This window comes from Nomascus leucogenys, chromosome 8 (assembly GCF_006542625.1).
Source record: "Nomascus leucogenys isolate Asia chromosome 8, Asia_NLE_v1, whole genome shotgun sequence".
NCBI classification, from domain to species: domain Eukaryota; kingdom Metazoa; phylum Chordata; class Mammalia; order Primates; family Hylobatidae; genus Nomascus; species Nomascus leucogenys.
This window is the reverse complement of record NC_044388.1, coordinates 76,690,930-76,707,995: the sequence shown is the minus strand read 5'-3', so window position 1 is coordinate 76,707,995 and position 17,066 is coordinate 76,690,930. Positions and strand designations below refer to the sequence as shown.

The 17,066-nt window shown below is 50.2% G+C and overlaps 1 protein-coding gene across 1 annotated transcript; it reads left to right on the top strand.

Annotated features, from left to right (window-relative positions):
• Nucleotides 1–4,141: 4,141 nt before the first annotated feature.
• ALDH1B1 (aldehyde dehydrogenase 1 family member B1) lies at nt 4,142–9,654 on the top strand. Its single transcript, XM_030817436.1, has 2 exons — nt 4,142–4,299; nt 7,227–9,654. Exon 2 carries the CDS (start codon nt 7,236–7,238, stop codon nt 8,787–8,789), a length of 1,554 nt encoding a protein of 517 aa, XP_030673296.1. The 5' UTR covers nt 4,142–4,299; nt 7,227–7,235; the 3' UTR covers nt 8,790–9,654.
• Nucleotides 9,655–17,066: the final 7,412 nt, after the last annotated feature.

Here is a 17,066-nt window from a genome sequence, read left to right as displayed (position 1 = left end):
TAGTTCATTTGCATGTGGCTTTTCTCCTTCACCTTAACATGAGGAGGGGAGCCACAGCCAGGGCAGTGTAGTAAAAGCTGAGCCTTTTGCTGTGCTAGGGTGAACTCTAACTGTGCTTTACAGGTGCTATTGCCATGGGTAAGCACTGCAACAGTCTTCTCTCCCTGCCCCACCGGCCCCCAACATCCTCCTCCTCTCAGTTGGGTCTTCCTTAGTCTCAATGATGCTGTCAGTTAAGGTGTGGTCAAGAAAATGGAAGCCACTCTAGGTGTTTTGAGTAGGAAGAGATTAATATTAACACAAGTGTTGGGAGGCTGGGAAGTGAAGGGCACTAAGCTATTGTCAAGAAATCTGGAAGTGCTAGGATTATAGGGAGGCTACTACCAGTGTTTTCTGCAGCCCACAGCCGTGAACTGAGCACTCCTTAGGGGGGCCTTCAAAGCCTTGGGTAGAAATCCACCTCTGCAGATGCCCACGCACCAGCTGCATGCTTTGCTTCCAGGCCAGTGTGATTTGTATGATTGCGCAAGAGCTTGGCTTCTAGTCTGCACTTGGATACTAATCCCCTAATCCCTTCCAAAGGGACCTTGGGCAAGTCCCTTTTCCTTTTTGGGTCTCAGTTTCTTCAACTATAAAAATGAGGTGAAGGGGAAGGAAGACAGAGAGGGAGGAGAATTGAGCTTGTGGCAAATACTCAGGGGTTGGTTTTGTTCAGCAACATTCAGACTTGCTCATGTTCACAGAGAGTAAGCTTCACTTAGAGGATCACTCAGGAAAAAAGAAAAAAGTATATATTGGTTTGATTTTTAAATGCATCTTTATTTTTAAATTTCCATTTCCTGCAAATGCCTCAGTGTCTTGACCTAGTCTTCCCTCTTCCGTTCAAATACAGAAAATGATTATGCTCAGTGTAAAAGAAACAGTCAGTGCAGCTTGCAGTCCTTTTGTTTGGAATCTAGCTGATCTGTTCGTCATTCTCAGAGCTGGATTCTTCTTCAGTAACTTCCTAGACATATAAGGCTGTACAACGCTGAAGGATAGAAATTGCTTCTCTTCTCCCACCGGTCCAGTGTAAACACATCCCTGGATAACACTGACCTGACTGTGCCTTGTGTTATCTCACCCTTTCCCCTTCAGTCCACACAGGCTCCAGGTCCAATATCCTTACAAAGGGCCTGGATCCTTTTTGTTAATTAAAAAGCTGAATCCATCACATTCCTGGAAAATAGTCAACCCTCTGCAAAAATAATTTGTGCATTTTACCTTCAGCTACTGCACATTCGTTCTTCTCTCCAAACCATAAATGTCAAGCACTGTGGAAGGTTCTTTTTTCTTTTTCTTTTTTTTTTTTGAGGAGGGGTAAATACCTTGCAACAGGACCACTTTGATGAGTTCTGATGCCAGTCACAGCTTAGAAAGTGTCAAGGGTGGGCATGCTGGATAGAATCTAGACAGAACACATTTGCAGGCAAAGTCACTTTCTGGAAATAACCATGACGGAGTCAAAGACTCCTCAGAAACCACTTAGGCCAGTGCTTCCCAAATATGGTTATATATCAGAAGCATATGAGAAACTTGGCCAGGCGCGGTGGCTCATGCCTGTAATCCCCGCACTTTGGGAGGCTGAGCAGGGTGGATCACTTGAAGGTCAGGAGTTTGAGACCAGCCTGGTCAACATGGTAAAACCCCATCTCTACTAAAAATACAAAAATTAGCTGGGCATAGTGGCACGCTCCTGTAGTCCCAGCTACTCAGGAGTCTGAGGCAGGAGACTCACCTGAATTGGGGAGGCGGAGGCTGCAGCGAGCCGAGATGGCACTGTTGTACTCCAGCCTGGGTGACAGAGTAAGACTCCATCTCAAAACAAAACAAAACAAAAAAGGAAGCATATGAGAAACTTAACAAAAACTTCTGGGCTCCAACCTACATCTAATAATTTAGACTCTCTGAAGGCAAGGTCCAGGAGATTGTTAAAAAACAAAAACAAAAACACAAACAAACAAACAAAAACTAAGCTCCCCACTCAATTCTGATGTATAGCTAAGTTTGGGAGCCCCTTGTCTAGTTCTTATCTGAACTAGGATTTGGCCACATGGTTATCTGTCCTTCCCTGTACTCCTCCAGTGATGAGAGGCCCACTGCCTTTCAAGGGAGCCCCTCCCAGCCTTAGCCGGTTCTGCTTTTTCTGGGAGTTATTCCTCTGTATTCACTGGTCTGGCTCTGCCTTCTAGGACCCCACAGATCCTATCTGGTTTTGCCCTTCAGAGATTTGGAGGGCACAGCCTTGTCTTTCAAGTTCTAAATGGTGAACATCCCAGTTCCTTCAGCTGCTCCTCAAAGGGCACAGCCTCCAACCTTGCCTCGTGGGGGCCACTTCCTGTCTGCAGCTGGCCTCTCAGACCTGCCACAGTTTCCAATGCACTCTGACATGAGGACTGATACTCACTTTGCCATAAACTCACTCCCTCTATCAATGAGGCCTCTTAAGGATTGGTCAGTTAATCATTAAGTCAATCAATCCTGGAGTGCTATGCCAAGTGCCCAAGGGGAGCTAGGCTGTCCACGTGCTGCAGGGGAGGCAGGAGGGCCTTGACAAGGGGCTCATGCTGTTGCTGGAGAAACCCGAGGAAAGCACGGGCATCAAGGTGATAAGATGCCAATCATAGTGCCTTCGTGGAGGGCTAACTTTTGCAGCAAGGGCAGTGAACATCCTAAGGATGATATGGTAGCAAAAGATTCCATAGAGTTGTAGCTTAAGGAAAGAACTAAGTGAATTAGTTCTAAGCAGTTGCATGTGAACACCCTAGATCAGTGGAGAGGCAGGGATTTAATACAAGGAATTGGGTGCTTACAGTGCTGCTGCAAGTGCTGGAGGCAGAAGCAAGCCTTAGCCAGACCAGGACCGACTCTCAGGACAATATGGACATGGCCCACCAGCCTCGTGCCTGTCTGAGGCTACTTCAGACACCCTCCTGCAGCCTCCATTCAAAGAGCAGGAAGCCAGGTCCAGGAGCGGCTACAGCCACAGCAGCCAGTCCACAGCCAGGAAGCTGGAGAAGGGACAAGGAATGCTGCCGCAGAACATCTCCCATTTCTGCTAGCCTGCTAGTGCCACCCTACAGGGGCAGGACAATACCCTCCAACGTGTGCCCACCTTCCACATCCGGCAGAGTACTACTAATTGGCAGCACCTAGTCCACGTCCAGAACTCTAACTGCAAATGAGGCTGGGAAACATGGCGGTTAGCTTTCGGACCTCCCCAGCCAGAAGGAAGGTGCAGTGAGGGTGGAGTGAGTGAGATGCGTGTTCAGTGGTCCATCTTGGCAACCTTTATAATAACAAAATGGAGACAATTAAATATCCAACAGTTTACCCCTACAACAGAATTCTGTGCCACCTTGGAGAGGATGACGTTATCTGTAATTAGTGATAGGAGAAAACTTCAAAATACAGCGCTAAGTTTTTAAATTTTTTTTAAAGCAGCACAACAGAGGTTACTATATGATTTTATTTTTATTAAAATAATTTTTGAAAGATGCAGAGGAAACAGTACTAGCAGGACGAACACCGTAATAATGGCTACCGTAGGTGAAGAGATTACAGGTGATATTTTTCTTCTTTTTTCATCCTTTCCTGTGTTTTCCAAGCTTTCTACACTGTGCATACATTCTTTTTGTCCTTAGGGCAAAAATGTACTTTGAAAAATGCCCAAATATAAAATCTTCTTGAAGGAACTGAAGAAAGGAGCAGTGAAAGTGGAGGACAGAAATTAGTGAATCCTGGACAAAAAAAGTGAGGGAGAGGCGAGGCAGAGAAGGGGTTAAGGGGAGTCTCAAGGATGGCAGTCGATTAAGCAGCGTCTTGCAGCGGGGAGAAATGCAAAGTGTAGTTGGGGTTCGGTCTCCGAAAATTTTGCTGTGTGACCTGGGGAAGCCCTTGCCCCTCTCTGGGTATCTCTGTTTCCGCTCCCAAACCAGTGCCTTATAGGACCCTAGATCTGAGCAACGTGGACACTGGGCTTGCGGAGACGCGAGGGAGGGAGCGCTGAAGCGGTGCGGGCTGCCGGGGGTAGAGGGGCGGGGACCGGGAAAGATCGGGCCGGGCGGGGGAGGAGCGGCCTTGGCCGGCGACTGGCGTAGGCAGCGCCCCAGGCGCAGGCGGAGCCTCATTGGCCGCTGAGCCCCGGGCTGTGCGGAGGCGGGACCTGCGGCCAGCCCTGGGCTGCCAGCTGGACAGAGCTGGGAGGGCCGGAAACAGAACCCGAGCTTGATCCAGAACCGGAGCCCGAGCCTGCCGCAGGTAACTAACGCTGGTCTCCCCTCGGCTCCCCCGGGAAGCCGCAGCTCCCGGCGCCGCGTGGGAGCTTTCCTCTCTGGGCCGCGGTATCCCCATCTGGGGGCTGGCCTTTCCGCCGTTGCACTGTAGGACTCTCTCCACGCCCCCAATCCCATCCCCCGCCTCTGGGTGACGCTACAGGAGCCCCGAGGACACAGACGCCTCCAGAACTTACCACGTTAGCTCGACCTCAACACTCCTGCCCACTCGGCCCACTTTAACAGAGGGCCCCTGACCATTGCCCAGAGGCTTGGACAAGCCCGAAGGTTGCGCCCTTTCCCCCGCAGAAGGGGTGAGGTGGGCGCCGCTGCATTTCCCGCGGATAGAGAAGGTCCGGTCCTTCCCGCTGTGGGTGAACTGTAAAAAATTGCCCATATTCAGGAGGATATGCAAAGCTAGGTTTGTGGAAATCTGGGGTGAGGCTCCCATACTTTCTTGCTGTGTGTCCTCGGTGAGTCCCTGAACCTCTCTGGTGCCCAGCCTTCTTCCAGAATGGGGGTCATCGTCAACGCTGACCACCCAGGGACTGCAGAGAGGCTTGACAAATTTCCCGTGAGAAGACGCCTGCAAACTACAAAGCATGATGCGCTGTGAGCTGTGATCTTCCTATCAGCAAGTGGAGGCCCCAGCAAGAACCCCATATAGGCCCCAAGAGTAGGAACGGCCTTGGTGTGGCTGCAAAGGTTTGCCAGCCTTGGCCTATGACCACCTCTCCTGACTGCTTCACTCCTCCAATCCTTACCCCATGAATTGGTGACTCCCCTTTCCCTACCTCCTTTTGGTCTCCTCACCCTCAGAGCCAGGCCTGTTGGTGGCAAGGGGGCTCTGTCCCAGCATATGGCAAAGTCCGGAGCTAAATGGAACCCTGGGCACCCCTGGCAGATCTGCTGACTCAGCTTCCCCCTGTGGGATATGATGAGGTTTCTCTTCAAATAATCTGATCAATCTTTTATTCTTTAATTCATAGTATCCCCCCCCCTTTTTTTTTTCATTTTTTTCCTTTTTTCCTTTGTTAGTTGCCCAGGCACGCCACAGTGCCAAGCGTTATCGGTACCAGCTCACATTCCTTTGCTTATTTGGAAAGAAGACTAACTTTCTAGCTCATTAGACACCGCTCCCCCTTTCTCTCCACTTTCTTTTACGTGCCCACTCTATCTCAAAAAAATCAAATGTTTAGCCAACCAGGATTAGTTTAGATTGTACGACCTGACCCCAGCCAATGGGGAAAGGGTACCGGGCAGGACTTGCATCAGGAATAAAGGCTCTCATGCCCCCTTGTTCAGGCGTGCTCTCATGGCAACTGGCCAAGGAGGCATCCCTCTGCGCAGAAGTAAAATTGCTTTGCTAAGAATCCTGTGTTCGAGTGTTCAATTTCCTTAGGATTTTGAGCGTTATTCCTAACACCCGCAAGGGGAAGGGAAACTTTCTTGGTCAGCATTGATTATTAATATTATTATTTTTGAATACAGTCTTGCTCTGTTACCCAGGCTGGAGTGCAGTGGCACAATCATGGCTCACTGCAGCCTCAACCTCCTGGGCTCAAGTGATTCCCCCCACCTCAGCCTCCCAAGCAGCTAGAACTACAGGCATGCACCACTATGCTCGGCAAATTTATTTTTATTTTTTTGTAGAGACAGGGTTCTTGCTATGTGCTCAGGCTGGTCTCAAACTCCTGGCCTCAAGCAATCCTTCCACTTTGGCCTACCAAAGGGTTACCAGCGTAAGCCACCACGCCCATCACATTGATTTTTATGGGGCCAGGGACTTACATGTAGCCTTGCTTTCCTGATTGAGTTTTTTGTTCCTCTCCCTGCCGAGGGGTGGAAGGTGAGAGGCTGGAGGTGAAGGGACAGGCAAGTGCAATTCCATTTTACTGCTGGGCGGAGCAAGACTCATGAGACATCAAAGGCAGAGAGATTCAAATTGTGACTGAAGAATAACTGCTTCAACTAATCTGAGAACATTACACTGTTTAATTTTCATTTAATATGTATTATATGCGGTTTAAGTTTTATAACAGTAGTTGTTTTAACGAAGTCTACACTCTTCAGAGTTGTAGCTTTTCTTCTCAGCTGCCTCCTGACTTGCTGCACCTCTGGGAAAGCTGAAAAGGGATGCTGAGACCTGTGGGTGGGGGATGCTGGGCTAGGTCAATTTCTGAGGCACTGCCAGTTCTCATGTCCTGAGTGGAGCTTGCCAGGGTTTTTATATGCAAGACATCATTCACCATAACCCCATGAGGCATTTCACATATGGGGGAACTGAGGCACAGAGGTGAAATGAAGCAAGTCCCTCTCAGAGAACAACCGTCTCCAAGTCCCTTTGATTTCCACTGAAGTCTTAGGTCAATTCTTAGACAGCCTTTGTGGCAATTTCAGTGTTTCCTCAGTGTACCATTCAGTACTATGTGGTGAGCCACTGCTCTGTAGCAGGCATACCTCTAGGCTCGGGGACATAGCAATGAATGAAACAGAAAAATAAGTTCCTGTGCTCATGGAGCTTGCATTTTATGGGGGGAGACAGACAAACATATAAGCCCGTAAAGATAGTATTTGGGATGTGAGATAGAGAAGCAGTAAAGCAGGGTAGGGGGGTTAGAGAGTGTTGGGGTGGGAAGGGTTGCAATTTTATAAAGGGTGGTCAGGGAAGGCCTTGCTGAGACAGTGGCTTTTGAGACCCAGCAGAGGTGAGGGAGTGAGCTGAGGATAGGCGGGACGTGATGGAGTTGGCCCAGAGAGTTCATCAGGGCCCTCACAGCTCTTACAGTCCGTGTTTTTAGAGGTGACAGTCCTTTATGCTGGAATCTTGGAATGTCTGAGCTGGTGGGCCCTTGGGTACCGCCACCTGCCTTCTCCCACCTGTTCACCCCGGTTTCTTTTGTCCCTCTCCAGAGTGTCAGCATGCTGCGCTTCCTGGCACCCCAGCTGCTTAGCCTCCAGGGCAGGACCGCCCGCTACTCCTCGGCAGCAGCCCTCCCAAGCCCCATTCTGAACCCAGACATCCCCTACAACCAGCTGTTCATCAACAACGAATGGCAAGATGCAGTCAGCAAGAAGACCTTCCCAACGGTCAACCCTACCACCGGGGAGGTCATCGGGCACGTGGCTGAAGGTGACCGGGCTGATGTGGATCGGGCCGTGAAAGCAGCCCGGGAAGCCTTCCGCCTGGGGTCCCCATGGCGCCGGATGGATGCCTCTGAGCGGGGCCGGCTGCTGAACCGCCTGGCAGACCTAGTGGAGCGGGATCGAGTCTACCTGGCCTCACTGGAGACCTTGGACAATGGGAAGCCTTTCCAAGAGTCTTACGCCTTGGACTTGGATGAGGTCATCAAGGTGTATCGGTACTTTGCTGGCTGGGCTGACAAGTGGCATGGCAAGACCATCCCCATGGATGGCCAGCATTTCTGCTTCACCCGGCATGAGCCCGTTGGTGTCTGTGGCCAGATCATCCCGTGGAACTTCCCCTTGGTCATGCAGGGTTGGAAACTTGCCCCCGCACTCGCCACAGGCAACACTGTGGTTATGAAGGTGGCAGAGCAGACCCCCCTCTCTGCCCTGTATTTGGCTTCCCTCATCAAGGAGGCAGGCTTTCCCCCTGGGGTCGTGAACATCATCACGGGCTATGGCCCAACTGCAGGTGCGGCCATCGCACAGCACATGGATGTTGACAAAGTTGCCTTCACCGGTTCCACCGAGGTGGGCCACCTGATCCAGAAAGCAGCTGGCGATTCCAACCTCAAGAGAGTCACTCTGGAGCTGGGTGGTAAGAGCCCCAGCATTGTGCTGGCCGATGCTGACATGGAGCATGCCGTGGAGCAGTGTCACGAAGCCCTGTTCTTCAACATGGGCCAGTGCTGCTGTGCTGGCTCCCGGACCTTCGTGGAAGAATCCATCTACAATGAGTTTCTCGAGAGAACCGTGGAGAAAGCAAAGCAGAGGAAAGTGGGGAACCCCTTTGAGCTGGACACACAGCAGGGGCCTCAGGTGGACAAAGAGCAGTTTGAACGAGTCCTAGGCTACATCCAGCTTGGCCAGAAGGAGGGCGCAAAACTCCTCTGTGGCGGAGAGCGTTTTGGGGAGCGTGGTTTCTTCATCAAGCCTACTGTCTTTGGTGGCGTGCAGGATGACATGAGAATTGCCAAAGAGGAGATCTTTGGGCCTGTGCAGCCCCTGTTCAAGTTCAAGAAGATTGAAGAGGTGATTGAGAGGGCCAACAACACCAGATATGGCCTGGCTGCGGCTGTGTTCACCCGGGATCTGGACAAAGCCATGTACTTCACCCAGGCACTCCAGGCCGGGACCGTGTGGGTAAACACCTACAACATCGTCACCTGCCACACACCATTTGGAGGGTTTAAGGAATCTGGAAATGGGAGGGAGCTGGGTGAGGATGGGCTTAAGGCCTACACAGAGGTGAAGACGGTCACCATCAAGGTTCCTCAGAAGAACTCGTAAGAGCAGCTGTCAGGGAGGCCCAGTCACAGTCCAGCAGTTCCACAACCACCTTGACCAATGCTTGCCAAACTGTTTTAAAGCCAAGAACACCCTTTATTTGTTCCAAATTAACTCTTAGAAGAAACCCCACAAATAAAGCAATTCAATCGAGGCTGTTCTATTTAAGTCAGGGATGGGGACCAGGCTCAGGGTTCTACCTATCTGATCCCCAGCCACAGCCCCCTTGGCGGCCCATGAGTTGCTTCCATGAAATCTTAGGAGTCTCTGAAAGACAGATTAAAAACCAATGATCTGTAATTTGTAGCTCTTCCTGCTGACCCAAGGACTTTCCCATGGGTTCACTTGATGGTTTAGTGGATCGACTCAACTCAGAACACAGTCTTGGAAAGTGTTAGGGGTTTTGAACTAGGTGGATACCAAATCTCGGCCCCACTCTTCATTGGCTTAACCTAAAAATCAGAGGTGCTTTTCCTTGTCTGTGTGCCAGTTGCTGGCTGTTTTAGTTGCTTGCCCTTCATTTTGCTACTGATTTTCCTTAATTTGTGGGAAGGAGTAGGCAAAGAATATGCTTACATAATTACACCTGTAAAGTAAGCCCAAACACCCCAAATGTCCATCAACTGATGAGTGGATTAATAAAATGTTTCCATGGAATATTCCTTGGACTACTCAGCCATAAAAAGGAATGAAATACTGACACACGCTGCGACATCAGTGAACCCTGAAAACATCCTTCTCAGTGAAGCCAGAGAGATGTACAAGGCTACGGACGGTATGATTCCATTTATATGAAATATACATACTAGGCAAATCCATGGAGATGGAACATAGATTAGTGGTTGCCAGGGGATAGAGGAGTAACTGTTAGTGGGCATGGGATTTGTTTTTGGGAGGTTTTGAAAATGTTCTGGAATTGAACAATAGTAATGGTTGCACGATTTGGTAAAAATACTAAGAACTATGGAATTGTTTAATTATGGTATATGAATTAATTTTTTTTTTTGACACGGAGTCTCACTCTGTCGCCCAGGCTGGAGTGCAGTGGTGTGATCTTGTCTCACTGCAACCTCCACCTCCCAGATTCAAGCGATTCTCCTGTCTCAGCCTCCTGAGTAGCTGGGATTATAGGTGCACGCCATCACACCTGGCTAATTTTTGTATTTTTAGTAGAGATGAGGTTTCAACCATTTTGGCCAGGCTGATCTTGAACTCCTGACCTCAGGTGATCCACCCGCCTCGGCCTCCCAAAGTGCTGGGATTAGAGGTGTGAGCCACAACACCCGGCCGTGAATTAACTCCGTTAAAAAAGAAACATATACATTCTGTGAGCAAATCCATTTTGTCTCCATACTGTCCTGCTGCTGAACATTTTATAGAGTGTGGGGGATGGAAGGGACCCAGGTGATCTAGTCAACCCCCAGTCAGGTGCAAAAGTCCCCTCCCCAATGTTTCTGTTTTTGTTTTCTCTTGGATGGGTGACAAAGTGCAACTGTAAGACCCATAGAGAAAAACTCCAGTTCCTGCTCAGAGTGGGCCCATCTTGTTGGACTCATTTCCACAGCCCCCCACCCCTTCCAAACCATACCACCCTTCAAGCCAAGCCTAGCATGGGGGCCACTGTGACATGCTGGGGATTTCCAGAGTTTCAAACCTCAGAGTTCATAATGTTTATTGTTAGTCTTGCTACATTCATTCCCCAACTGATGGGAGTGAAGGCAAATCCAAGCCAGCCAGGCCACAATACAGAAGCAGAATGCTGAGCCTCCCCCTCTCGGTCCATCTTTCTAGACCATGCTGCTTACAAGTCACCTTACATTCAAGTCCCCCCATTCCTATAAATGCACACCCCAGTCATCTCTGCCTCCCAGGCTCAAGTAGTCCTCCCACCTGAGCCTCCCAAGTAGCTGGGACTACAGGCGCTCACCACCATGCCTGGCTAATTTTTTTTTTTTTTTTTTTGGTATTTTTTATAGAGATGAGGTTTCACCATATTTCCCAGGTTGGTCTCAAACTCCTGGTCTCAAGCAACCCTCCTGCCACGGCCTCCCAAAGTGCTGGAATTACAGGCGTGAGCCACCATGCCTGGCCCCAGTCAACTCTTAAGCATCCTATAGGCAACATGATGATTTTGTTTATTATCATAACTTGGGTTTGGCTGGAAACCGCTGCTTGAGGGTTCAGAGTCTGTTTGGTTCCCTCACCTCCCTTCCTAGGACCTCCTTTCTACACCATTTGTCTACAGCTAAGGTGACCCTGAGACTCCCCCATAGTGCACCTTCTACAGATTTCTCTGGGAGGCTGTTGGCACCTCTGTTGCACAGCAGTGAAAGTTTCTTATAAACAAACGCACTGGGACATGGAAGTGGGTGGGTGGTTGTCTCTAATGATTAATGTGCAGCATCACAATATTTTAACAAATCCATTCCTTATTTGTTTCAATACTCCTTAACCAAAGAGGAGCTCTGTAGACAGTGTTCCAGTATGGAATGGGATTGGAAAAGACAATCTTCATGGTCCCGTGTTTTGAGCCCTGAAATTCTGAGAGTGAGGAGCCCGTAAGTCAGATTGTTAATAAGCTCAGCTATCACGGCTCCTCCACCCATTTTTAAATTCTTTTAAAAATTATTTATTTATTCATTCATTGAGATAGGGTCTCATTCTGTTGTCCAGGGTGGAGTGCAGTGGCACGATCATGGCGCACCGCAGCCTCCACCTCTTGGGCTCAAGCAATCCTCACACCTCAGCCTCCTGAGCAGCTGGGACTATAGGCATATGTCATGATGCCTGGCTGATTTGTGTATTTTTTGGAGAGGCAGGGTTTTGCCTCATAACCCAGGCTGGTCTTGAAGTCCTGAGTTCAAACGATCTGCCCACCTTGGCCTCCCAAAGTACTGGGATTATAGGCGTGAGCCACCAAGCCCAGTCCCCTCCACTCATTTTACCATTGTGCTGAATGCACAGACTTGTGAGCAGGGAGGTTTAACTGGGTGTCCTCATTCAGGCCAGACACTGCCCACCAGACTCACACTTGGGAGATGTTGCAATTCTGGGGCTTCCATCCACTCAGCAAACTCTCACCAAGATCTTCCTCCATAAACACTATGCCAGGCACCTTGCCATGCTACGGAAGCCTGACAACCGTCCTATAAAGCAGGTAGTGGAGTAGTGGAGTTACCTCCCCACTTTCTTTCAGGTGAGGAAAAGGAAGTGGAGAGGTTTACTAGGGAACTCTTCTGGAATCAGTTCCCCATGAGCATGCACGAGGGACCAGAGAGCGGGGCATACCGGCAAGCACATGGAACCAACCCTCCAAGCCTGGAGAACCCACGGCAAAGCCCAGCAAGCCCTACACACCCAGCCAGCCCCTGTGCTGGATGCATCGGAGCTGCTGCTCAGTCCCACGGGTTCTCCTCAGACCCGGGGCCATTTAGGAACTTTCATTTGGGTTGGCTCCATTCTGGGTGTGAGGCTGACCTCTGGTGGCCACCTGATGCATTAATTCACACAAGTAACTCTTTGGTTTAAGAAAAAACAAAGGGGTTGCGGGGTGATGGTCCTGCTCTAGGCCTGTTGTTGGGGGAAAGAGAATTAAGACAGTCCCTTCCCTGCAGGAGCTCACAGCTGGGCAGGAGAGACAATTACAGAGCCAGGTGGAAAGTGCAGTGAGAAGTACAGAGGCCATGCAATCATGAGCAGAAAGCAAGCATCTGTATCAAGCACACACGGTGAGCCACCTCCCTTCATGCTTCTTTCTTTTTTTTAATTTTGAGATGGAGTCTCGCTCTGTCTACCAGGCTGGAGTGCAGTGGCGCAATCTTGGCTCACGGCAACCTCTGCCTCCTGGGTTCCTCCTGAGTAGCTGGGATTACGAGCGCACACCACCACGTCCGGCTAATTTTTGTAGTTTTAGTAGAGACAGGGCTTCACTTTCTAACTGCCATCAGGGCCATCAGTATTATTCTTCTGCACTTGATAGACATCGAACCCGGGAGGTGTTCAGCAGTGAGTGGAGCCAGGCTCAAGCTCAGGTCCTCTGACTCTGCCAGACGCCGCTGCCTCCCAGGGCTCCCTGCTCAGCTCAGGCACAGGCCCAGTGGGAGTGGGCATGGGGTCCTGCTAAATGACTAGCAGGGGACCAGAGAGATAAGGGAAGGATGCTCCTGGAGTCTGAGAAATATGGAGGGTTGGAGGAAGGGCAAGTTTTTCCATGAGGAGGAAAGAGGCAGGGAGGAAAAGCATGGGGGCAGGGGGCAGGCAGGGGCTGGACTATGAAGGGGCTTGTGCATCCTTTCAGAAAGCTCACACTTGGTCTAGCAATGGGAGGATGCTTTTTGGTTTTGCTTTTGTTTTTTAAACAGGGTCTCCCTCTGCCACACAGGCTGGAGCACAGTTGCTTGATCATAGCTCACTATAGCTTCAAACTCCTGGGCTCAAGCGATCCTCCCACCTGAGCCTCCCACCTGAGCCTCCCAAGTAACTGGGCCTACAGGTGTGTGCCACCATGCTGGGTTAATTTTTTAACATTTTGTAGAGAGGGGGGACATCTCGCTATGTAGCCCAGGCTGGTCTTGAACTCCTGGCCTCAAACAATCCTCCTGCCTCAGCCACCCAAAGTGCTGAGATTACAGGTGTGAGCCACCGTGTCTGGCTGCCCATGAGGGCTTTTAAAGGAAAGTGATAGGATCACATTCGGTTTCTGAAGCTGGCTTTGCATCAATGTGGAAGATAGATTGAGGGAGTTGACCTGGAGTCAGCACCTCTCAGGACATTGTTGCTTGCGCCCAAAGTGATGCTGGCACACCAGGGTGTGGGGTGGGGGCAGAGCCTGGACAGCCAGAAGGCAGGCTTCAGGACATGATGACAGATGGACAACTTGGCACAAGAGAGGAGAGAAAGTTGGGTAACCTCATGTTTCTGGCTGCGGTAACCACGTTGGGAGGTAGTGCCAGCCACTGCAACCACCCTGAAGGTTGCACGTTTAGGGACACGGTGGGACTCTTACTTATTTATTCTTTTGTTTAACACATTTTATGGAATGTTGACTATGTGCTAGGAACTATTCTAGGGGCAGAGGATACAGCAGGAAACTAAAAAAAAAAAAAAAAAAAAAAAAAAATCCTGAACATCTTTCTGATAGACGAGGCAGACCATAGGCAAAATAGGTGAAATCGTTAGTCTGTCAGGAGGTGAAGGGTATCATAGAGAACAACAGTGCTGGGAAGGGAATAGGGAAGTGGGTGGGATGGAGTAGACATTGTAATTTTCAGTAAGGTGCTCAGAGGTCGTCTCACCAAAGAGATGACAAAGGAACTGAAAGAGACTGGAGCATGCCCGGAGGCTCCAGGAACACAGGAGAAGGCCAGGTGGCTGCCATAGAGCAAGCCAGGTGGGGAAATAGGACAGAGAAGTCACAGCCTGAATGGGGGCAGGGGGCTAGTGTTTGGAGGTCACCGTGTGGATGGACTGACGGGGGCCTTTCCTCTGAGGAAGGAGCCACCAGAGGCTTTTGAGCACAGCAGCAACATGCTATAACTTGTTTTAAAAGGATCACTGGGGCTGCTATGTTGAGAACAGATTGTAAGGGGAGCAAAATCATTTGACCTTGAGAATGCCAACAAGGAGTGAACAGAGAATGAGGAGGAGCAGGAGGAAGACCCAGGAGAGATGAGGCAAGAAGCCAAGGAAGGCGGGGTACTTTCCGGGGGAGGGAGCCCCCAGCAAAGCCTGAGGCTCCCAAGAGGTCGCGTAGGAGGAGCGCTGAGCAATGTCCCTGGCTGCAGCCACCGGGACTCCCTGTAGACCTTGGTAAGAGCAGTTGGTGGAGTTGGGCACAGAAGCCAGACAGCCTGGGTTGAGAGTGTCACTTAATCCTCCCAAGCCCCAGTGATCTGTACATTAGTCCTGGAGTTAGGAAGACCCTCAAGGGAAAACAGGAAGTCCTGGTATGAGGCCCTTTGAGAGCCTCTGGTGCATCCCACCTCACTTAGCCAGAAATGTGAACAGAGCAACTTGGACAAGTTGCTCCCAGCCAAGCGTTCTTCCCATGTGTATTGGCATAATGTTAGCCGCCACAACGAATAACCCCCCAAATTTGAGGGTTCAATACAATGACTATTTAGTTTTGCTTATGTAACAATCTAATGCAGGTACCTGGCAAATTGGCATTTTCCTTCCACGTGGAGATTCAGGGACACAGGTTCCTTTCGTCTTGTGGTTCCACCACCTACAATGGTTCTTAACCTTTTTTTTTTTTTTTGAGATGGAGCTTTTGCTCTGTTGCCCAGGCTGGAGTACAGTGGTGTGATCTCGGTTCACTGCAACCTCTGCTTCCTGGGTTCAAGCAATTCTCCCTGCCTCAGCCTCCCGAGTAGCTGGGATTACAGGTGCCCACCACCATGCCCGACTAATTTTTGTATTTTTAGTAGAGGCGGGGTTTCACCATGTTGGCCAGGCTGGTCTCGAACTCCTGACCTCAGGTGATCTGCCCGCCTCGGCCTCCCAAAGTGCTGGGATTACAGGCATGAGCCACCACACCTGGCCTGTTCTTAACCATTTTTATATTTTGTATTCCTTTGAAAAGCTAATCAAAGCAATAGACCTTTCCACCATGAAAAGGGTGTACACACGCACATGCACACAGTTTGCACACTTTCAAGGAGTTCACAGAATCTGTGAATCTACCTACAGAATCCCAAGCAGTCCAGAGATCCAAGTGAAAACCCCTGTCTGGGGCCTCAGAGATCTCCGTTGTCCGCTGGTAAATGGGGAAGAAAGTGCAGAAAAGGCACAGCGACTTTTTGAAAGCCCTAGGCTCTGCATGGAACACATCACCTCTACTCACATTTCACTAGCTACATGACCCAGCCTAGGTGCAAGAGGAGACGGGAAGTATAGTCTGTGACAGGACAGTTCAACACTGTGGAAGACCCTGGGTTTTGCTGGCAGCTCGCCCCACCTCTGCCGCCCACGGCACCTCCGTGGAGATATGCCAACAGGAGACTGCTTCTCATAAGGACGTTTCTTGAGTTTAATGCTCTTGTGGGCCATTTGCTGCCTCCCAACCAGCTGTGCTCACGCTGCTCCTTTCTCTTGGAGCCCTACTTAAGGGCCACCCCCTCCAGGACAGTTCCTCTGAACTTCTTATTTAAGCAATCTCACCCTTTGAGCTAACCTTTTGCGCTAACAGCTGTGGCAGCACATGCTCTCAGCCTCTGAAGAGGTCTCTGAGCACCCTTCATTTAGTCTTGTACTGAGGCAGCTCTCATTGGTTGAAACAGGTCTAATGTTTTTGTCCTGCTAGACTATGTCTCACATACTCTGAGCATGTTTGATTTCTCTCCCAGCCCTCTCCCACCGGCACACAGCCCTCCAAGATCTGTGCAGAACAGACAGTGCACGGCCATTCACACATGGGACTCTCAGAGCAACAGGCCAGGGCAGGGATGCCACCCTTCCTGGATTGAAGAGGAAATGGAGCCTCTAAGAGGTGATGGAAGTGACCCAGCCTTGCAGTCTCTGACAGGGCTTGACCTTGGTTCTGGGTCTTCCAACTCTAAAGCTAGTGCCCTTTCCACCCAAGCAAGAGCTGCATACACCTTCAACAGCAGAGAGACGGGCATGCCGCCTGGCACCACAAGCAGCCTTCTGTGCCGGAGCTGAGACTCCGAGGTCTGTGAGCAGTTGTAGACCCTTTGCTACCTGGCGATGCCCGGTGCACTGGAGGAGCTCTGCAAATGTGTGTGATGGGTGAGTTTATGCATGGACAGAAGAGGGGAGACTGTTCCCCCACTCCCTAGTACTCAGGATTTTTACTCTTCCCTCGAGAATCAACCATTCCCTAATATAGGAGGGGAGATGTAGGCATGAGGAAGAGACAGCCACAGTGAAAGCCAACACAGGGAAGTCTGCCTCCTTGGACCCACACACTTCTCACTGCTGGATGCAATCGAGGCTGAACTCAAAAGGAGCCCTGGCCGTAAAGGAGTTCACGTTCCAGGAGAGAGGTCAGCCCCAGAGAGCCAGAGCGTGGGCAAGTGTTGGTGTCCAACTCAGCCCTGGGCGCTGGGCTTCCACGTTCTGAATTCATTAAACTGCGACACCAGAGCACTTGGCTTTCCCTTAATTAATTAAAATATCATGGAATAATCATTGTCTGATTTAATGTTCAAGAAGCCCTGGTAAAGGCTGGGAAGGAGGAAATTAATTAGCAGAGACTTTTACTTCGCTGGATCTGCCGTTCTTATTCATTTCTCCTGCACCATCCATCCCTGGAGGAGA